At 38.1% G+C, this 23826-nt stretch overlaps 1 protein-coding gene across 1 annotated transcript in view; it reads left to right on the top strand.

Moving 5' to 3' along the window:
* Positions 1–23826, top strand: part of LOC126473497 (hemocytin) — a 568134-nt gene that overhangs the window by 306821 nt on the left and 237487 nt on the right. The window contains exons 39-41 of the mRNA XM_050100583.1: positions 1749–1868; positions 9538–9656; positions 19239–19495. Of these exons, the coding sequence (XP_049956540.1) occupies positions 1749–1868; positions 9538–9656; positions 19239–19495 (496 nt within the window). The remainder of the gene's footprint in view (positions 1–1748; positions 1869–9537; positions 9657–19238; positions 19496–23826) is intronic.

The following is a 23826-nucleotide window of genomic DNA, read 5'->3' as shown; positions in this document are numbered from 1 at the left end:
AAGAAAGAAAAATTGGCTTGGTCATGGACAGTGCTTACTCTAGCAGGAACTGAAGGGATGGCAAAGTGAAAGAAAAGAAGAAGAAGAAGAAGATATCAGTTATTGTACAGGAGGAAAGCGATAACTATCTGGAACTGAGGTGAAATGTACAAGACATTAGGGATGGAGAAGCACCATGCCTGGACCTGCTGAAAGGCACAGTAGCTACTGATTATTATTATTATTATGTATTTAGATTGCCAATAACAATTCATACATTTAGAGTCTGAGGACAGTAACAGTTGTTACAACATATATAGGCTTGATGACATCCTTTGGGAAACCATGCTTCCCAGGCAACTCAGCACAAAGAAAATTTGTTGCAGTTCTATCTATTGGGTTATTTTGCCCTTAATTTATTTATCTGTGAGTCAGGCACTGTGGGTGAGTATATCCTTGCTTTATGTCATCCAGTGTGACCTTGCATTTATTAGGAGCTAGATGAAGTCTGTCTGTGTAGTATTTCAGATAGGCATATCTCATTATTTGACTCTGCCCCTCACATATAAGAACATTTTTAAATTCTGTACAATGTGATCTTCTCTTCCCTAAAGTGCACCACAACAGAGGAATACATTTTTAGTTTCTAATTTTCTGATTTTACTTTTAGAGCAATTTTCCATAATGCCGAAAAGCACTCACACAAAGGTATAACTGCTTGTAAAAAATTATCAGAATTCTCAACATATTTGTCCAAAGAAATTAATATAATCCATTTCTAACCTCTTGTCTGTGTTAATGCTTCATTCATTATTGACAGGTAACTGGAAATGAGACTGTTGTTTTAATTCAGACTGAGAGGTATGGTGGATCATGGCTTCTCAGGCGTCCACCTGATGCAAAACTGATCTCATAAAAATTTCTTGAAACATTCACAAGAATGTTGTATAAACAAGAATTACTGTGTACAAAGCAGTATTCTTTTGCACTCAATGATATTAAAAGATTACAAAAAATGTTCTTTAATTGTCTTCTCTATATTTAAATCACCACATAGGAAGACATCTGCTTCTGTTTTCAATTTGTCTCATCCAGAGTTGAAATTTATTTGAAAGATATATTTATATATCCACTTTTGCACTAGTGATTGTAAGATACTGTTCATTGTTTCCTTCACAGCTGAATTTTGCAGCCAGATCAGAACAATACATTCTTGCTTTGCATTTGAAAATCCAACAAAGGCCACAACCAATGTTGGAGTTACTTCTATTTTCCGCATATATAGTGTCTTCAGTCACATAACCATGCAAAACAAAATATTCTATTTTGGTCCTCTGTTAACCAGTGTTACATACAAAATGCAGCCACATTTTCAAAGTAGCAAACATCTCATAGTTGGAACAGAACTAGTAAATAATTTTTGTTATTATTTCCACATAAGAAATCAGCCTGCCATTAATTATTGTTGTCAGTTTCATCTACAGACTTGGTTTCTCTCTATGTTAATAAAAGTCTTAACTTGTTCCACTTTCCTGAGGTTTTTCATGAAGTTAGGATCTATTTAACACCTAGTACCACTGAATAAACAAATGTCTTATGTTTGTAATTTTTTGTGCTATTGTTTTTTAAATGTAGTAAAATGGAATACAAATGGAATAGGGTCATTATGTTATTAGCTATTATTTTGATGATGGGAAATGAATGATAACAATCTTAAGTTCCTGTCTACATTCTTAAACTGTGTTACGTTTGTCTAATCTTGTTTGCAGTATGTGGACCAGGAGAGGTGTTGGTGGAATGTGCTGTTTCCTGTGATAATATGTGTCATGGATTTTCAAAGGTGTCAGAACTACTTGGATCATGTACAGAGAATCGACGATGTGAACCAGGTGAGTCTGTTTATTTTAATTAATTCTGAATAATGAGTTAGACAAGCATCATTTTTTGACAAATAACTCCAAAATATTGTAGTCAGTATTTGATACACTGTTTAACATTGTAGACACTGCTGTATTAAGAAACCCTACTCTGTAAGTATGATCCTTGTTTAAGGAGAGTTAAAACCCATTGCCAGTAAATAGCACAGTCTTTTGAAGTACCACCAAGGAGGTAGTTGAACATAATGTCCATATCTGATGCATGGATGTTAGTAGTCAAAACTCTCATTTGATCTTACTCCGTTAAACATTGTGCAAAAATTTACAGGGGCTATGTCTGCTAAGTTGTGAACTGTGCACCACCTGTAAAAAAACTTTTGTTGCCTGGGGATCACTAGATTACTGTAGATTTGTGTGAGTGATATCAAATTTTTCAATTTGCTCATCAATCCTAGCATGTAACCTATATAAAGGATGAGGATGGATTGCTACTCACCATATAGTGTAGATGTTGAGTGGCAGGCACAACATAAAAGACTGTCAAACAAGTAACCTTTTGGTCAAAAGGCCTTCTTCTGAATTGGGCAAACACACACACACACACACACACACACACACACACACACATGCAAATGCGACTCATACACATGACTGGTGTGCCATGACAGTCTTTTTGTTGTGCCTATCTGCAACTGAACATCTGCATTGTATGGTGAATAGCAATCTAGCCTTTTCATAATATTGTCATTATTCCAGCCTGGATTTTCCATTGTTTAGTATAGTAAATGAGCTGTTACATGCATAATCTGCTGTTTGCTAATTCATAGATGGCCTCCTAGGTGAAAACTGCACATTGTGGATAACAAAAAGTTATTTATCTCACTCATGTAATGCTTTCCTCAAGACTTTTCTCGTGCTCTTTGAAAGTTGCTTTCCGTTAGAACGTTCAAAATAGGGTACTAGCACAAACAGGCAGCCTGGGTGGCTGACTAAAGGTATAAGAATATCTTGTAGAACAAAGTGGCAATTATATCAAAACGTTAGAAACGGTCACAATCTAAATGCAGTAGTCCATTACAAACAGTATTGTAAGGTGCTTAAAAAAGTTGTTAGGAAGGCAAAAAGTATGTGGTATGCAGATAGAATAGCTAAGTCTCAGGATAAAATTAAAACCATATGGTCAGTCGTAAAGGAAGTGGCTGGTCTGCAGAGACAGGTCGAGAATATAGAATCAGTGCATAGTGGGAATGTCCGTGTTACTGATAAGTCGAATATATGTACAGTATTTAATAATCACTTTCTGAATATAGCAGGTGAACTAAATAGAAACCTAGTCCCAACAGGGAATCACATAGCGCTCTTAGAAAAAAGTGTTCCGAGACTGTTACCTGAAATGCTCCTCCATGATACTGACAAGAGGGAGATTGAGTTAATAATTAAATCACTAAAGACCAAGAACTCTCATGGATATGACGGGGTATCTAGCAGAATACTGAAGTATTGTTCCATGTATGTTAGCCCAGTACTTAGCCATATCTGTAACTTTTCCTTTAGGAGTGGTCGGTTTCCTGACCGATTAAAGTACTCGGTAGTGAAGCCACTTTATAAAAAGGGATACAGGGATAATGTTGATAATTATAGACCTATTTCAATGCCATCAGTGTTTGCTAAAGTTATCGAGAGGGTTGTATATACAAGGTTACTGCAGCATTTAAATTCACATAATTTGCTGTCAAATGTACAGTTTGGTTTTAGAAATGGCTTAACAACTGAAAATGCTATAGTCTCTTTTCTCTGTGAGGTTTTGAATGGATTAAATAAAAGGTTGCGAACGTTAGGTGTTTTCTTTGATTTAACGAAGGCTTTTGACTGTGTTGACCACAAAATATTACTGGAGAAGTTGGAACATTATGGAGTAAGGGGGAGTAACTTACAACTGGTTCGCCTCTTACTTTAAGAACAGAAAGCAGAAGGTAATTCTCCGCAATATTGAGAGTGGTAATGATGTTCAGTCCCAATGGGGCACTGTTAAATGGGGCGTTCCCCAAGGATCGGTGCTGGGGCCACTGCTGTTTCTTATTTATATAAATGATATGCCTTCTAGTATTACAGGTGATTCAAAACTATTTCTGTTTGCTGATGACACCAGCTTGGTAGTGAAGGATCTTGTGTGTAATATTGAAACATTATCAAATAATGTAGTTCATGAAATAAGTTCGTGGCTTGTGGAAAATAATTTGATGCTAAATCACAGTAAGACTCAGTTTTTACAGTTTCTAACTCACAATTCAACAAGAACTGATATTTTAATCAGACAGAATGTGCATGTTATAAGCGAGACGGAACAGTTCAAGTTCCTAGGCGTACAGATAGATAGTAAGCTGTTCTGCAAAAGCCCATGTTCAGGATCTTGTTCAGAAACTAAATGCCACTTTATTTACCATTAGAACAGTATCTGAAATAAGTGACATTTCAACACGAAAAGTAGTCTACTTCGCCTATTTTCATACGCTTATGTCATATGGTATTCATTCATTCATTCATTTCATTGTTGCCCTTATGGACAGTGTTTGAACTCGAAAATCACATGATGACACAATTTTCACTTCTTTCCTTTCTTCCTCTTCTCTTCCCAAAATCTCTTCATCCTTTGGCTGTGCTCCTGTTTCCTTTGCTCTGTCCATAATGTTCCTTTCTTCTTTCTCTCCTTTACAATAAATTTTGCACTCCTAACTTTGTTTCTGAAGTATTTCCTGTCTCCTATCATTTGCCTGTTGATCCCTATCTGCCTTAAGTCTTCGTCTATTTCATGATACCAATTTGTTTTCTTGCTTGAGCTGTTTACTACATCAAAAATTTTCTTTGTAAGTCGGTTGTTGTCCATTCTCTGTATGTGCCCATAGAAAGTTAATCTGCGTTTTCTGATCGCGTCTGTTAGTCTGTCAGTGTGCTGGTACAGCTCTTTGGTAGGTCGCTTCATCCATATGCCATCTCTGTGAATTGGTCCAAATATTTTTCTGAGAATTTTGCGTTCTATTTTTTCTGTGTCTATGATGCCTGATGCTCCAATTGTGGTTGTTTCTGATGCGTACAATGCTTCTGGTAATACAACTGTTTTGTAGTGCCTAAGTTTGGCCTGCCTCGATATGCTTTTCTTATTATAATGTGACCATGAGAGTTTGTATGCCTTCTGGAGTTTCTTCGTTCGTCATATGGTATTATTTTTTGGGGTAATTCTTCTGATTCAAAAAGGGTATTTTTGGCTCAAAAATAGACTGTTCAAGCTATGTGTGGTGTAAGTTCGAAAACCTCTTCTCGACCCCTATTCAATAGCCTGGGAATTTTGACATTGCCCTCACAGTATATATTTTCTTTAATGTCGTTTGTTGTTATCAATATTAGCTTATTCTCAAGAGTTAGCAGCTTTCACTCAGTTAATACTAGGCAGAAATTAAATCTGCATGTGGAATGCACTTCCTTGACTCTTGTGCAGAAAGGAGTGCAGTATTCTGCTGCATCCATTTTCAATAAGCTACCACAAGAACTCAAAAATCTTAGCAGTTGCCCAAACTCTTTTAAGTCTAAACTGAAGAGTTTCCTCATGGCTCACTCCTTCTATTCTGTCGAGGAGCTCCTGGAAGAGCTAAGAAATTAAGCAAATTCCAGTGTTACATTCTTGATTTTCTTTATTTAAACTAACAACGTGTCAGCTGAATATGTTTCTTATATTTCATTTTATCTGTTTCTACAATCGTGTTATAATTTCATGTATTGACTCGTTCCATGACCATGGAGACTTCTCCTTAATGTGGTCCCACGGAACAATAAATAAATAAATGTAGAGTGGTGCAGAGGAAACATGTTTTTTAAACTGCTGGTACTCAGTGGGTTGTGGGGGTACTGAACTTGGGCAGTGTCTGACAGGCAGATTAGACTGTGGTTTCAATCGCTATGGAGCAATGGAGTGTAGAGCATCACATATTTTCTGTCTAGCAGTTTCTAGAAATAGCGAGTCCATGACCAATCAGCCTCTTTTCCATTGAAATTTTGATGTAAAATGTTGAGTTGCAATTCTAGATCAAAGAAGTACTGGATCTGTGATGAAGAAAAATCCACCTGGTATCCCAAGTTCAGTCCGAACCCTGGAAAATGTAGACAAGGTGAGAAGGGCAGTTCTTGCTTGTCTGAAATGATCCACTAGGTGAAAGATTGCAATTCTGGGTATATTGTATCATTCACTTCTTTACATCTTAATGATGATCTCAGATTTCACCCATACAAAATACTGATCATCCAGCAGCTAAGTGAAGTGGATGTATAGCACAAATAATTTTGTGGCATAATGAACATCATTCTTATGCATGATACAGATGTCTTAATATGATGAGTGATAAAGTGTGTTTCCATCTGGATGACTATGTTAACGTACAGAATTGGCAGTACTGAGCATCAGAGAACCCATGTGAACTACACTAAAGACCTTTAACAGCTCAAATTACAAGTGCTGTGTGGTGTCTCCAAGATAGTGGTTGTTGGTTTACTTTTTGAAGAGGTGGGAACTGCAGTTATTGTGACATCAATGCATTATGTCAAAATGTTAAACAACTTCATGCATCCAGAACTGGTATGGCATCTGATGAACATGAGAGAAATGAAACTTCCTGGCAGATTAAAACTGTGTGCCGGACCGAGACTCGAACTCAGGACCTTTGCCTTTCGCGGGCAAATGCTCTATCAGCTGAACTACCCAAGCATGACTCACGCGCCATCCTCACAGCTTTACATCTGCCAGTACCTCATCTCTTACCTTCCAAACTTAACAGAAGCTCTCCTGCAAACCTTGCAGAACTAGCACTCCTGAAAGAAAGGATATTGCGGAGACATGGCTTAGCCACAGCCTGGGGGATGTTTCCAGAATGAGATTTTCACTCTGCAGTGGAGTGGGCACTGATATGAAACTTCCTGGCAGATTAAAACTGTGTGCCGGACCGAGACTCGAACTTGGGACTTTTGCCTTTCGCGGGCAAATGCTTTACCAGCTGAGCTACCCAAGCACGACTCACGCCCTGTCCTCACAGCTTTACTTCTGCCAGTACCTCGTCTCCTACCTTCCAAACTTAACAGAAGCTCTCCTGCGAACCTTGCAGAACTAGCACTCCTGAGAGAAATGTTCCAACAGGATGGGACAGCTCTTAGGTGATAATGTCCATTTAAGTGGTTCAACAGATGTTTCTTGCACATGTCGTTACAAAAATCAGCAGTGTTTGTTTGCCTGCACACTCTCCTGATCTGTCGATTTGTGACACTTTTTTGTAGGGTTGTCTGAAATACAGTGTCTACATAAACAAGCCCTACAGAATTGAAATAAATTGAACCTGTGTCATAAGAAATGTTGGAGAAAGCATTACAGAGCATTGAGAACAGGCTCCAAATTTCCCTTCAACAGGAAAGATGTGATCTTAATGACATTATTTCCTGAATTTAATTTATGTACATAAATTTCAAAAATGCAATAAAATATTATTATTTACTGTAAAACATTTTTTTTCTGCAAGTAAAACAGTATAAAGTTATTAAGTGGTGAAAAATGTGCATTATCTGTGCCCCACCTTGTACCACAACTGAATGAGTAAAAATCTAACTAAAGTTACCATCTATCCATTCTCACAATTTTGTGCAATAAACATAATAAATGAATCCTTACATCCTAGCATTAACTTCACTTGTGACACAAAATTTTCCAATACTCACACTAACCCTAACATGAATCTGTTAAATGATTAGTCATATTTCTTATGAACCCTTCATTGATGTACCAAAATATTTATGAACCACTTTTTTACAGGCTTATGGATCAGTTTAGGTGTGAGAGTTGTCTTCACCTACCAGCCATGTTTGTTCTGCAGCAACTAATACACGACACCTTGTGCACCATTATTTACTTTACTAAAATGAGATCTGTTGTGAAATCTCCTGTAGTCTGTATTAAGGTCCCCATGACTTGTTCTGTGCAACAAATTTTCCTTTCCAGTGCCAATGAGGGTCATGTTCCCACTTTGGATAACCAGTTTGGGTACTTCATATGCTCATCTAACATATAAGCATTCCAAACAAACTCCTTACTAGCTAAACATTCCTCAGTTCCTTTTCCTCCTTCAAATAATCTCACGACTCCCATCACTGCCATCCCTTTTCCCACTCCACAAGAAAACTATCATTTCACACCTCTCAGATAGTCAGGAGCAAATTCATAGGGCTCTCTTCAGCACAACTCAAACTTCCATAATGGACATTAATATCATTTTGCCTACAATTCTGTTTTTAGAGTCTGCAGCATCAGTTGACATATTCAACAGGATCTTCTTTTACAAAATAGCTTATCTATATTACAAGAAATTGTTGTTGGAAGGGCTTCACATCTTGGGTACTGTATAAACCTATTACATGCTCAGTAGTGTGATATGCCACAAATAAAAATTTAGGGTGAAATATATCATTCACATACTTAGATTAAGTATGTAAAATAAGAGGAAAGCAACCACTCCCCTTTATCAGACTGATGCGCAGCACTTAGACACACATAACAGAACACAGTATTAATCACCTCTTGAGCTTTGTGTCTTCTGGCATAAAGTATGCAGAATGGTGTGAAAGTGAAAACTGTACCTTGCTGTATTGTCACTGTGGTTGCATGACTTGCTCTCAATCAGTCAGTAGCCCACAGGCAACAAAAATTTGGTAAACATTTGTTGGCCATTTCTACTCTGTCCAAATTTCCCTGTCTCAGTTTCTGACCAATGCTGCGCTGTTAGGCTGCTGCTGCCGTGCAACAGTGCCACTCAGTAGCTGCTGCAACACTCAGACATGCATGTATCATAAGTCTGTTGGCTGGTTTGATGCAGCCTGCCATGAATTCCTCTCTTGTGCCACACTCTTCATCTCAGAGTAGAATTTACACCCAATGTCCTCAGTTATTTGTTGGAAGTATTCCAGTCTCTGCCTAACCCTACAGTTTTCACCCTATACAGCTCCCCCAATTACCATGAAAGTTATTCCCTGATGTGTCAGCACTTGTGTTATCATAATGTCCCTTCTTCTTGTAATGGTTTCCCGTACTTTCCTTTCTTTACCAGTTCTGTGGAAAACCTCATTCCTTATCTTACCAGTCACCGTGATTTTCAACATCATTCTGCACCACCATGTATCAAATACTTTGATTCTCTTCTTTTACACTTTTCCTACAGTCCATCATTCACTATCATACAATTCTGCACTCCAAATGTAAATTCTCATAAATTTCTTTCTCAGATTATGGCCGATGTTTGATACTAGCAGACTTATTTTAGTGAATAATGCACTCTTTGTGTGTGTTAGTCTGCTTTTTATGTCCTTCTTGGTGCTTCCAACTAGTGTATGCATTTAAGGCAATAGAAATGATAAAGACTTAGTTTCTTTAAAAGATTTGGAACTGCCAATTTTTTGCTTATTTTATGTGTACTTAAGTGCTATTCATTTTGTTGAAAATCTAGATAATAGTGGAACAAGTTTGTTTTCTTAAAATGTGCCTGAGTAACTCAGTTCCTCAATGATAGTCATGTACTTCCTCAAAGTTAATAAAAAATGATTGTCTTGATGTTTATAAATTCTTCTTCTGTATTTAATAAGCAAAAATTATCAACAGGATGTGTACCTGAAAAGATCAAGAATGGTTGTCCGCCTGGCTACCTAATGCGAGATAGGGAAACCTGTGTCAAGAAAGAAGACTGCACTTGTTTGTCTGACCAAGGGATTTATATAAGGGTGAGAATGCAATCAAGTGTCATTGCTTTGGTTTCTAAAATATTCTAATCCAGAAACTTCATGCATAGAATATGAACACTTCTGGTTCCAAGTGATAAGATATACAGTTGTACTAAAATATGTAGCTGTTTTTACTATGAATGAAACTATTTCAACTCTTATAAGGTCTCAAGTATAATCACGAAAAAGACTTCATCAAAAAACTTAAAATTTTTAGTTTAAAGGATTGTGTAATATTTTGGTGTTTTATTAATACTAAAGACCCAGTTGTTTGTTTTTAATAGTGGATTTCTTTACTACTCACATCATAGGGGAAGTGTTCAGTGGACATCACTATTTTGTTCTAGTATGCTCTTTTCTCAACTTATTTTATCTTTTGAACAGGATGATGTACAGGCTACAGAAAATCCGTTTGTAAGTGAACAGTCTTCAAATTGAGCATTTGTTGGAGGTATGCTGACAATATTTTCACAGTGAAGCACTGTGTAGAAAAGACATTATTGAGTTCCTGTAGCATCTTAACTTAATTCATAGGAGTATCCAGTTCACCATGGAAACAGCAAAGAAAGGCTTTTTGCCATTCCTGGACATTCTGGTCAGATGGATCAATGATGGCTCTCTGGGAAATTCAGTTAATCATAATCCACACACTGTTATTTGTATTTAGTCTTTGAGTTGTCATTTCCAGCAAAACACATGTGCTTACTGCACATACATTTTCTGGTGCATGTAATTTTGACCAGGACACTTGCCCACCCAAAAACAGTATTAAGAGAAAGTGGATATTCCATTTAACACATTGACAGGGCACTAGCAATCAAACACAGCTAGTGGAAGTAGTTGATAGCATAATGACAAAATCTACAAATTTGGCTCCATATGTGGACTACATTTCGTACAACGCAAGCATAAATTGAAAGTTTAAGTGACTCTTCTCTCACCAGCTAAAATTGCAGACACTCAGGGATTAGTAAAGGATGAGTTGGTGTTGCAGAACGTTGGGGTGTAGAATACTCCTTTGCAGTGTGATGTGGCTCATATTGATCGTGGTACATGTACTGTGGAAGAGCATTCCAATGAACACCAATGCTGCACTTGCCTTTTCCTAACTGCTAAGTGTACCACTGCTTAACACTGTGTTTCCAGCAGGTATGAGAAAAAAATATTTTGGCCACAGCAATGTTGATTCGGCACCCCACTATTAAAGAATCCATTGAGGTAAGCATTGCAAAAGACTGTGATAGTGGCCAGTCAGGCAGTGGATGGAAGCGTGTAATTTCCGCTGTTCGCTCTCAGCATAAACTGGAGAAAACATTGAAGGCCACAATGAGTTGCAACCTTTTGGACAGCTGAGTTTTCCATTTCCACCATCAGCTACACCCCCAAGGAGTGTGATTACTTTTGTTCTTTTGCTAAATGCTTGCATATTGGTAGTAAACTGTGCTTGTGCCTGTATAAATTCATTGTAAAATGATTGGTAGGTGCCTAATTAAAATTTAGTGCTCAGAAGAAAATGATAATCTGCAGAAATTCCAAAGCTTCTTTGAGAATTGGTAGTGCTGTTGTTGTTGCTCCATTTTATCACTTTTCATCTACTGTGCAACATTTTTAACCTGAAATTTGCACATATTGGTCAACTCTCCCCATTCTTATTTCTTTTTTTCTCAACTATTTCCCTCCTCAGCCCCCTTCTTGTAGTTTCCGATTTAACGTTATGAGAAAGAAGAACCAGCTTGACGTGAGAGCTTCAGATCTTATACTTCCCGCAGTTCTCTGTTAGACAACGCTCTTATGTAATTTTATTATGAGAAGGAAAGTTGTTACTCACATTGTAGCGGAGATGCTGAATCACAGATAGGCACAACAAAAAGACTTTCACACTTTAGGGACAGCAAAAAGACTTTCACACTTTAAGCTTTTGGCCAATGGCCTTCGTCAATAATAGACACATATATGAGCGTGTTAGACAAAACGCTCTTATGTAATTTTATTATGAGAAGGAAAGTTGTTACTCACCATGTAGCGGAGATGCTGAATCACAGATAGGCACAACAAAAAGACTTTCACACTTTAGGGACAACAAAAAGACTTTCACACTTTAAGATTTTGGCCAATGGCCTTCATCAATAATAGACACATATATGAGCATGTGCACGCACACACACACACACACACACACACACACACACACACACACACACACACACACACACACACACACACATATACAAAACCGACACACACGACTGCAGTCTCAGCACCAGTGCATGATGGGAGTGGCGACTGGATGGGTGTAAGGAGGAGATTGGTGTGGGGGGGGGGGGGGGGGGGGGGGGGAATAGTATGGTGGGGGTGGCATACAGTGAAATGCTGCAGGTTAGATGGCGGGAAGGGAAGAGGGGGTAAGGGGTGGGGGGACTAGCAGAAAAGGAGAGAAATAAATAAAAAGACTGGATGTGGTGGTGGAATGACAGCTGTGTAGTGCTTGAATGGGAGCAGGGAAGGGGCTGGATGGGTGAGGGCAGTGACTAACAAAGGGGTTCTTTTTATTTATTTATCTCCTTTTCTGCTACTCCCCCCCCTCTCCCGTCACCACCTCTCTCCTGCTCTCCATCAAACTTGCAGCACTTCACTGTCCGCAACCCTACTATACTATCCCTCCCCCTCCCCATCCCAGCCTTCTCCTTACCCTCACTGAGTAGCCACTCCCCATCATGCACTGGTGCTGCTGCTCACAATGTGGTTTCAGTTGCCTGAGACTGCAATCGTGTGTTCGAGTTGCCTTTGTATGAATGTGTATGGATCCACGTACGTGTGCCTACTGTTGATGAAGGCCATTGGCCGAAAACTATAATTGTGGAAGTCTTTTTGTTGTGCCTATCTGCGACTCAACATCTCCGCTATATGGTGAGTAGCAACTTTCCTTCTCATAATATTGGTACATTCCATCCTGGATTTTCCATTGTTTGATCTTATGTAATTTTGCTACTTAAGTGGTAAACAATCTAAATATTGAGTTTCCTTATTATTATCTGTCAGATGTTTTACCATGAGACATTTGAATAACTCATTGTTATGAAAATTGCAGGATCATTAAGGTAATTTAGAAAATATATGGAACTTAGTGGATAATCAAGTGAGAAACAGTACTAAATAAGAATTAGATGTGCTAGCAATGGTGTAGATTTTATCTTTGCTTATATTCCATCAGTTAACATTATGCAAGAGATAATTATATCATATTTAAGATAAAGGTCACTATAAGAAGAAAAGGAACACTCCTATGGGTGTACCACTTTCTACTCTTAAGTTAATATGGGTCAACTGCACTGTGCTCAATGTGCACATACTACATTGTGCAAGACACAGTAAAAAGCACCAAATGAAAGACATCCTCTACAAATTAACTTGTTCATAGACACCAGGATTTGCCATTTGGCAGAAAATTTGTCATATGGAGACAATTAGATGGTACAAAGGAACTTGCATCTCAATAGGATAATGCTGATCCTCACATAACAAGCAATGTTCAAGAATCTGCATGAAAGATATTAGCCTGCAATGGAAAGAACTAGATAATGGATAGTGTTTATTCACAGGAAATGTGTCTTGGGGCAAGGCGGGGGCAGGAGGGAGGGCGGGGGGTTAATCAGGATGATCTCTCCATTGGACAAAAATTCCAGGTTAGTCCCCCACTGAAACTGTTTCAGTTTTTTGTTCCTGAGAATTTATTTTTTTGTTATATTACTTCTTACTTTCTTTCCCACTACACCACAATACCTGAAAATGCATTTAATTCATTCACCACAGTGATGAACAGAAATAGTGACTGTTTGCTGAACTACTTTGCTTGTGGTAAACTGGTCAGAATAACTATCTCCTATCCAGGTGCAGCTCTTTCATTTGTTGTAAAAAAAATTTTCCAAATAAGAGACTGTCGTTCATTTCCTCTTACCGGACATTCCCATAATTTGTCTCTTGGCAAATTTTCATTGGTGTTTTCTTAATCTAGGAAGACAAAAATGAGATCTCTTCCTTTCTCCTGGTATTTTCCCACTATTACTCTAACAGCAAAAATTAGCCTGTTGTCCTGTTGCCTCTAAATCCATACTGTTTGTCCTCAAGCTATGGTTAAGCAACGGTTCTTAAACAGCGTACAGTGATTTGCTCCATCAACGTAAGAAGGGTGTAGTTCTACTATAGGTGCTATGCTTCCTTTTTTTGAAGCTGGGAACAATTACACCTTTGGTACAGTCTAGTGTGGCTTTCTCTTGTTTCTGAATGATCTTTATAACTCTGCACAGTCATTAGGTTTGATCATGTCCGCTCTTACGTCATCTGTATATTGTGATTTCCCATTATTCTTGCTCTTCAAGGCATTTTCAACTTCAGACCAAGCCAATGGCATGTCTCTTAATTTCCTCTTTTTCAGAGTTTCTGATTTTCCAGGTTCTTTCTCTGTTAGATCCTTTTCAGTGTTCATCTCTATGAAATGCTTCTTCATCTCTTTTTGTGTGTCTTGTACCTCAATGTGAAGATTCCCCCCTTTTTCTCATGACAAATTATTTGAGCAAGTGTATACCTTTATCTTTCTCAATTCTGTACATCAGTTTCTTATGCTTTTTGCAGTCTTCTTCCAGTTTCTGCAAAAACTGTCCAACTTTTTTCTTTTTCTGACTTAATTACTCATTTTCTTTGAGTTTCAGGTCTCTCTATTTTTTCTCTAATTCTCTAAGCCTGCCCATGTTATTTTCTCCACCTTTCTGATTCTCCTTACACTTTTCTTTTTTGGCATGTCCTGAACTTTTATGACATATTATGTACTCGCTTTTCCTTCCCACAATGTCTCATGAAGTACCAACAAAGACTTCATGGAATTTTGTCCACTCCGCTTCTCCAGTCTCTGTTTCACTTCTGGGTAATTGCTCACAAATATTCTATTGATATTCATCCCATTTGAGAAAATAGTTTATGCAGTGACATTTTTGGATAGATATTTCTTGGTTTTCTCGCCACATCAGATTTGTTTGTGTATACACATTTTCAATGACTTCTTCTGTTATTATTGGAAGGCAACAGTCATAAAGCAGAAGCATTTCAGAAGAGTGTCAGAAGCCTGATATGGAGCAAGGATGTACCCCAATTCAATAAAAAGGCTATTACCGGTCATACTATGTCCCAATCCAGACATATGCATCAGAAACCTGGGTTATGAAGGGAAGAGAGAAAAGCAAAGTACATGCTAATGAGATGAAATTCTTGAGAAACAGTATTAGAGTGACAAAGATAGACATTTTAAGAAATGAGAGGAACAGAGAGTTAATTAGGGTGGAACCATTACAGTAGGAGATAGAGAAATCAAGGCAGAGATGGCATGGACACGTTAAGAGAATGGAGGAGAAGAGGATACCCAGGAGGATACACGAGATGAAACTGGAAGGAAAGAGATGAAGAGGAAGACTGAGAGACAGATGGCTGAAAGGAGTAGAGGAATGTGTCCAGAAGAAAGGAGAAGACTGGACCAAGGTGAAGACAGAGAGATGGTGGCGAGACAGTAGATGATGGAGAGGCCTATGTTCCATACAGACTGGTCCAGAGGCTGGAAACTGTCCAAGATTATGATGAACAGTCATACTAATAGACTGTGTAGTACTTTCAGTTAATCCTGGCCTTGGCAATCAGAGACATTGGTCATGTGTGGGTGTGTGTGTTGGCTAAGTCAGAAGAAGGCCTTTTGGCCAAAATCTTACTTGTTTAGCAGTCATTTTGGCGTGCCTGTCTACAACTGAACACCTTTGGCATATGGTAGCAATGTATCCTTTTCATCACGTTGTCTGTATTCCATCCGGGATTTTCTGTTGTTTGACTCTGTACATTCAGTTATGTTCCTATCTATCACCAGTCAGAATATGCAATAGCAACTTCAGCTGGGACTGCGGCTATAAGTGTTATGTAGAAATGAGTGCTCAGTACTGAAAGGCTACAGAGAATTGTCATCCAATGGAATCAGTGTTGCTACTAATGTTCCTCCACTGTGCACATCAATACGTCTTTTTTGTTATTTGGAATTTCTGTGCCTTCATGACATCTCCATACATAATTCTGCCATTACATATGAAAATACTACGCAGCCTATTAGATTGATAATTACAAACAAATATGATATGGCAAGAAAACTGAGGAACATTTACCCATTCTTCTTCCTCTTCTCTCTCCTCTTCCTCCAGTTCCCAAAATTTTATATTGGGTTTGCACCTTTTGTGTTGGGATAGTTCTCAGAGTGGTAGAAAGCAGCCTGTGATCATTGGCTAAACTTTCCCCAGGGAGGAATTTAACATTAGTGTAATGAGTCCTGGTTCTTTACTAGATATGACATAATCAGTCAAGAATCACGGTTCCTCCTCCCAACTATAATGCTTGTGATTCTGTCACTGAACTGTTTACTGAAATAGGTGCTCTTAATGACAAGGCTATTCCACCGACAGAAATCTAAAAGATATTCACCTTCTCTGTCCCTGGTTCCAATGCCAGTAGGACTATCTTCCATTACTATTGTGTTTTCAATCTCTACATGCTTTCCATATATCTAAGGAAACCGCCTTTTTTCTCTTGAATCCACTCTGATAGTGGTGCATAAACCTGAACAGCAGCCAGTATCTTTCTGCTTACCTTTCTCCATAGTTCAGTTATTCTCTCACTAGCATACTCTATATGAGAGACATCATCTGCTTTCCTACTAATGACATATGCAATACTGTTACATGATTCGTTTTAATTCCTGTGCCAATGTAGCCTGAGAAGTCGAAATAACTCTCAGTGAAATTAAATGAAAGGGTGTCAACATTAAGAGTGGAAAATGGAATTCCACTATTAAAAACAGAGGAGAGAGTAGATAGGTGTGAAAAGTAGATTGTGGATGACTTGGAGGGACAGAAAATGGATGTCAATTTCGAAGAAATAGAGGATTAAAATATTAGGGATGGAGTGTAACACAGCAACATAGCAGTGAAGGACTGCAAAGAAATGAGGCTGAAGGGAGAGATAACATTCTTATGGAACTTTTAAAATTATTGGGGAGTGTGGAAACCAAATGATTATTTAAGAAAGTAGGCTGGAGACACACTATCTGACTTTCAAAACCGCATAAGCTAAACAATCGTGAAGGTGCCAAAGGCAGATGAAATGCCACCATGGAAGAAAAATAATAGATGAAGCAAGGAGTACATACGAAGCAGATCAGCTCAGTCAAAGAGGGCGTTCCTTGCTGAAATAAGTCTACTTATATCAATTGCAGACCTTAATCTGAGGAGAGGAAGTAGACTAGAAGACTGATGACAACAAACCCCCATTTCCCACCTAAAAAAATCATTTCCTTGCAGTATCATTAAATATACAAGAGAAACATTATATCTCATGGAGAAGTGTACTGTTAAAATTCTGAGAGTATGTGCTCCAAGAATAATGAGGTAACATATTACTTTCTCCCATATACATCTTGTGAAATGACCATGGCCATAAATGAAAGAAATTATTACTCACATGGAGGCTTATCAACATTACAGAATGGAACAAAAAATGGAGAAATTGGTACATGACATTACCTATAATTCAAATTGTAATATGAGTTTTGGGATATAGATGTAGATATAGATACTATAATTCTCAGCATTAATATGTTTTTGATGATGTGTTCCTCTTGAAATTAATGCATCATGATAGCATTCAACTTAAAAAACATAATATAGTGTTAAGAAGGCTGAAAATTTCAGAAGTGAAGCCATTATTTAAAAACGGCGACAAGTATAAGGTAAAAAACTATTGTCCAATATCTATCCTCCCAGCATTTTCAAAAATATTAGAAAAACTGATGAAGCACTGAATCAACAAATATCTAAATGACCATAATTTACTAAACAGAAATCAGCATGGCTTCCAAGCACGTAAAAATACCAAAACAGCAGTAATGTGCTACACTGAACAAATAATCAAAAATCTAGAAAAAGATTATAGTGTACTAGGAGTAAATTTAGACCTCTCCAAAGCTTTTGACACTGTGAACCAGGACATTCTTTTAGAAGAATTGGAAGCGTTGGGCATACATGGGATAGGAAAAAAATGGTTTGAATCATACCTAAAAAACAGAACACAGTTTGTAGGACTGACATCAACTTAATCCAACCACAAAATAAATTCAGTATCAGAGGCAAAAAATGTAGAAATAGGAGTACCACAAGGCAGCATCCTAGGGCCCATATTGTTTCTTGTCTATATAAATGATTTTCACACCTCAGATGATGCAGCCAAAGCAATAATATTTGCAGATGATACTAGTGTGATAACAAGTGCACCAAAGCAATTGCTACCAACAACTGCTGATAAAGTACTAAATTACATCCACTCTTGGTTCAATGCAAACAGGCTGACATTGAATGTAAATAAAACAAATTATATGCAGTTTGGGAAAAGATGTCAAAATGTAAATCTCGATCTGGTGTGGGGTGACAAAGCCTTAGACAGAGTGACATCCACAAAATTGCTGGAGATTCATGTGGATGAAAACTTAAATTTTAATGACCACATAATAAAACTTGCACAGAAACTTAATTCAGCCTGTTTTGCCCTCAGAATTATTGCAAATGTTTGTACCTCAGAGGGTGCCAGAATGGCATATTTCAGCTGTTTTCAATCTCTTGCCACATATGGAATAATATTTTGGGGTTCCACAACAGGGCGCCTAAAACAAATTTTTTTTGTTGCAGAAGAGGCCATGGCCATCCGAATAATAACTCACAGTCATCCACAGACACACTGCAAACCCATATTCAAAAAGCTTAGAATACTTACTATACCATCATTATACATATACAAATGTGTATTGTATGTCGGGACCCACATTGCAGATTTTCAGACAAATGCCAACTTTCATAACTACAATACCCATAATAGCGCAGCACTCCATACTCAGTGAACAAAAAGAGGGAATACACAAAGGCATGTGAGCCATATCGGTGCAAAACTGTACAATGCACTGCCAGTCAACATCAGGCAGTTAGAAGATGATGACAAATTTAAAACAGAATTTAAAAAATTTCTAGTAGAACAATGTTTTTATTCTGTAAATGACTATGTAGGTCAATAACTTTTTTCTGATGATATTTATAAAGGCAAAATGGAAAATACTCTATCTGTACCTAATCATTCATTACCTAATCATTCATTACATTTACATACTTAAAGGACAGCTGTTGTGTGATGTAAATATGTACTTAAGCAGTGTTGTATATAAGGACTTGCCATTTAGGGAGGACAAAACTAAAGCGTTATGAAAAACAGACTATGCATTTAAAATAACTAGCAGAGATGTATATAGGCTATATTAATTTCATTGTATTATTATTAACTTCATTGTATTATTTTGTTTTGTACTTTTTTACGTATATATTGTTTGTGTCTCATTTCTTTGAAATGACTTACATGTACCCTTGACAACACCCATACAATATTTATTGTCAATGGATGGATAAATAAAACAAATAAATAAGTAAATAAACATTTATTGCAATTTCTTTTCTTTTTTTGTAGCCTGGAGAAACAGTTGATGAGTCAAACTGCACAAAATGCCAATGTTTGAACAATGAGTACAAGTGTTTCACTGTGGACTGTGGGACAACACCATCTATTATTATTGCAACTAAAGAAAGAACTACAGTTACACTGCCATCAGAGAACCAGCACAAAAATTACACAACTGTTTCCTTAAGTACAGATCATACAGGCACTACTGCAGCTTTCACAACACCACCACTGACAGAGTCACCTCCAGCGTGTATTTCAAACAGGTTAGTGCTCAATAATAATATAAATATTTCTGACTGACTGTAGCCATGAGTTTTTCTACATATGACCACAAATACATCATAGTCTTGTAGTCTTGGTAATAGTAAGTCCTTGGTGAAATATAAGTGATTTAAGGAGGGTAAGTAATTACCAAATTGTAAGATTAAATGTGACACTGGAAAGCATGTTCTGGATTTTTGTGGGGAGTTGTGCAGTGTGGACAGTGATGTGGAGGAGGGGATTTGGGAGGAGGGATGGGAGAAAGATAGAATAGAGGAAGAGAGAGACTGTGGGGAGTGTGCTGGGTAGGGTATCAGACTGGTCTTGCTTGTAGATGTTCCATAGCAGTATCACCAATTTGGCTAGGGCCAACACACTCTATCCTCATTCTTCCACAGCCTCAGTACCTTTCCACTTCACCTGGTCCTCTTCAGCCCAATGTGCCACTGTAGAGAATGTTAACCTCCATCTCTCCAATAGCTCCATCTGAACCTCTGTCCATATCAAGCTAGCTAATCATTAACAGTACTTGCATTTTGATATCTGTCATCCCTTCCACACTAGAAAGTCTTTCTTGTGTAACAAGGCCACCTGCAGAAAATTATCTGCAGTGATGAGCAATCCATTGCACATAATGCTGAAGGCCTTACTAAGGCACCTCAGAATCTCGGAATTACATAGATGGGCATTGTTCGTGCAACACATCCTTCGATCTCATTTTTCTCCTGACTACAGTATCCACTAATTCCTTCCCCGCACTCATCTACATGTCTGTCTGATGACTCTAACTTCACTCAACCTGCTCTTCCCCCCCCCCCTCCCCCCTCTCTCCAAGTCTCCCTCTTCCTTTGTTTGTCTCTGCCTCACAAACCACTCCTCCACATAATTGGGCACTGTGCACAGAACACTCTTCCTGCAGCCAGAATGAGCTCACCCCAGTGCTTCATTCCCATCCCATGCCCTTGCTGTCATACGCCCTTCCCAAACTAGCCCTCCCACTCCCCATCTTCTTTCTCCTCACTGTCTCTGCCTGACACAGACCCTCACCTTGTTTGAGACACAGTGCTGGCACAATGTAGTCATCCAGGGTGATGTAGTTGTTCAGGTGCATATATATGTATATATGCATATGTGTGTGCACTCAATAGCTCTCAAGAAAGATTTGGCCAAAAGCTACCAACTTTCTCAATATTTTTTGTGTGCCTATTGATGAACTCAGCTTGTCAACTATTTGGTGAGTTGTAACATTATGATTTTAATGACATACCATATTATCATAATCAATACTTTCTCACTGTGTCTTGCTTGCTGAGAATTATTTACAGCTGGGCAGTGTATATACCTTCATTATATTAGCAATTATGTAACTCATTTTCATTGTTTGTGTTTCCTCTAATAACTACATGTTTAGTTTCCTAACTTTTATTTCTGTGTTGAGAATGCTGGACACAGTGTGTGATCCTCAAGCAGTCCATGAGTTGTGCCACATCAGCTGAATATGCCGTGGTCCACTGCTCAAAGGTCTGCGGACAATTGTGAAATGATATCTGTAGTGCAGTTCCAGGCTGTTATGCATGCAGATGGTGATCACATTGAGCAGCATTTGTGACCTGAAACGTAAACATTGTTTTCAGTTATCAAATGTTACCCTCTCATGCTGGTATTAAAATGCGTTTCCTTCAGTGGTTTATTCATTGCTTCCCCTGCATATGTTCTTACAGATATTTTCATGAAGTTTCATTAGCCTATGATCACTCCTTTTTCATGCGGGTCCTTCTCAAGTAGCAAAAATTTAATTATAACCACCCTGTAAAGAAATTTGAATGTAAAAGAGTTTCAAGTAAGAGAAGATATTCAACAGCACTAATAAAAAATAAAATGGACATTCCAAGACAGACTGGTAAAAGCAGCCCAGTCATCCAAGGTCAACTCTCTCACACTCACACTGGTCATACCAGACTCGAGAGTCCATTACCGCAGCAAAGTATTTTCGCCATCCGTCCCTGTCTTGGGCTATTTCCTTCCATTCACCTTCAATACCTAGGCTCCTCAAATCAGCCTTCACATTGTCCTCCCATCTACACCTCGGTCTCACCACAGGACGTTTTCCCTCTAGGTGCCCTACCAGTACTCTGCGCACTGCCCTGCCCTCATCCATTCGAGCTACGTGACCCGCCCATCGCAGCCTACGTGATTTAATAATACTGGTTATGTCAGGGCTTGAACAGAGTTCATGAACCTCTTCGTTATGCAGTTTTTGCCACTCTCTGCTAATGTCATCCCATTTTGTTCTGAAAATTTTCCTCAAAATTTTGTTTTCAAATACTCAAAATGACTTTTCATTTTGCACAGTGAGAGAGCAAGTCTCACATCCATACAGCATAACTGGTAGAATAGTAGTTTTTTATATTCTAATCTTTAAATTCCTAGACAATATCCATGATGAAACTAATCTATTCAGTGAGAAGTAGCACACATTTCCCGCCCGTAATCTCTTCTTCAGTTCGGATTCAATCCCATTTCTTGAAGTGATGTCCACGCCTAGATACTTAAATGTTTTCACTTTTTCAAACTGCGTGTCTCCAACTCTTAACATTTCCTGATCTACTGCTGTTGGCATTCTAGTGGTAACCAGGTATTTAGTTTTGTCTTCACTTATCCTTAGACCTACATCTTCACTAGCCTTGGTTAACACATTCGCATTTGCTGTTACAGATTCTTTCCTATCGTAATGATGTTTAGATCATCTGCATACCCTAATATCTTAATATTTCCATTTAACTCCACACCCTATGAATTATCTGCTGCCATTCATACAATATATTCTAGGACTAAATTAAAAAGTAGCGGAGACAGGGCATCTCCCTGCTTAAGTCCGTTCTTTATTACAAATTCTTCTGACTCCAATTTCCCCACGTGTACTCTACCTTTTGTGTTTTTCAAACTCACTTCTATAAGTCTAACATACTTCTTTGGTATTCCAAGTTCCAAAAGAATTCTGTACAATTTTTATTGCAATACTGAATCATATGCTTTTGTAAAATCTATAAAAAGATTATGAACTGGTTTATTGTTATTCCCATTTCTTTTCCAAAATTTGATGCAGGGTGAATATTTGGTCTATAGTTGATCAGTTCCTCTGAAAGCCAGCTTGGTAATCCCCCACAATTTCATCTGCATATGGTGTAAGCCTGCTTAGCAGAATATTCGAGAAAATTTTGGAACATACTGGTAATAGCAATATCCCTCTATAATTACTACAGTCCATTTTGTCACCCTTCTTAAAAACTGAGATTAGAATCGACTCCTGCCACTCTTCAGCTATCATCTCTGAGTTCCGTACTTTAATTATCACTTTGTGAACTACTTCCACCAATTTCTGTCCCCCATTTTTAACTAATTCTGCAGTTATGCAATCTGATCCTGGTGCTTTATGGTTTTTCAATTTGTTGATTGCATCTCTTACTTCCTTTAATGTTGGCTCATGTATCAGGGGTCCTGCTGTATGTATTTTGTATGCCTGCTCATTTCCTGCTTCCTGGTGTACATTTAATATATGCTCAAAATACGCCCCCCATCTACTTAACATAGCACTGGGGTCTGTCAGTATCCCCCCGGCATCCCCTCAAAGTGCATTTGTCCTAGCCTTGAACCCCTTCCTATACTCATTTATGTCTAGTTAAAGTTCCTTAATGTTTCTTGTTTTACTGTTTGTTTCCATTTTTTTAATTTTATTGTTCAAATAATCCCTCTTCTTTGCCCGTAGCCTACGACCAACTTCACTTCTCATGTTCAAGAACTCCTCTCGTTTTCTGTCTCCCATTCTACCCCAATCTAATTGCGCTTTTCTCCTTTCGTCTACCAATTTCTTACATTCCTCATAAAACCACGGTTTCCTCCTGTTCTTCTTAATTGTACCTATTGTGACCTTCACTGCCTCTTTGATATTATTCCTCACAGTGATCCACTGTTTATTTACATCCTTGTCTTGATCTTCGTGTGTCTTGAGAGCATCAAACCTATTTGAAATTACTATCATGTACCTTCTTATAAAGTTTTCATCATTTAGCTTGTCAGTGTTGAACCAAACAAGTTCTGCACGTGCACCTTGATGTTGCTGTAGATAGCCGTTGATGAACTTTGACAACTACAAGAAAATGATCAGAATCACAGTCAGCTCCCCTGAAAGTCCTAACATTTTCTATACTAGTGTGCCATCTCCAATCTACAAGAACATGATCAATTTGGTTTCAGGTGTGTCCATCCGGAGAGACCCAAGTTGCTTTATGAATGTCCTTCTTTTTGAAATATGTGCTCTCAACAATCATGTCTT

Source organism: Schistocerca serialis, chromosome 4, assembly GCF_023864345.2.
Source record: "Schistocerca serialis cubense isolate TAMUIC-IGC-003099 chromosome 4, iqSchSeri2.2, whole genome shotgun sequence".
In the NCBI taxonomy this organism is placed as follows: Eukaryota; Metazoa; Arthropoda; class Insecta; order Orthoptera; family Acrididae; genus Schistocerca; species Schistocerca serialis.
Note: the sequence above shows the minus strand (reverse complement) of the source record. Positions and strands in the feature narration are given on the sequence as shown.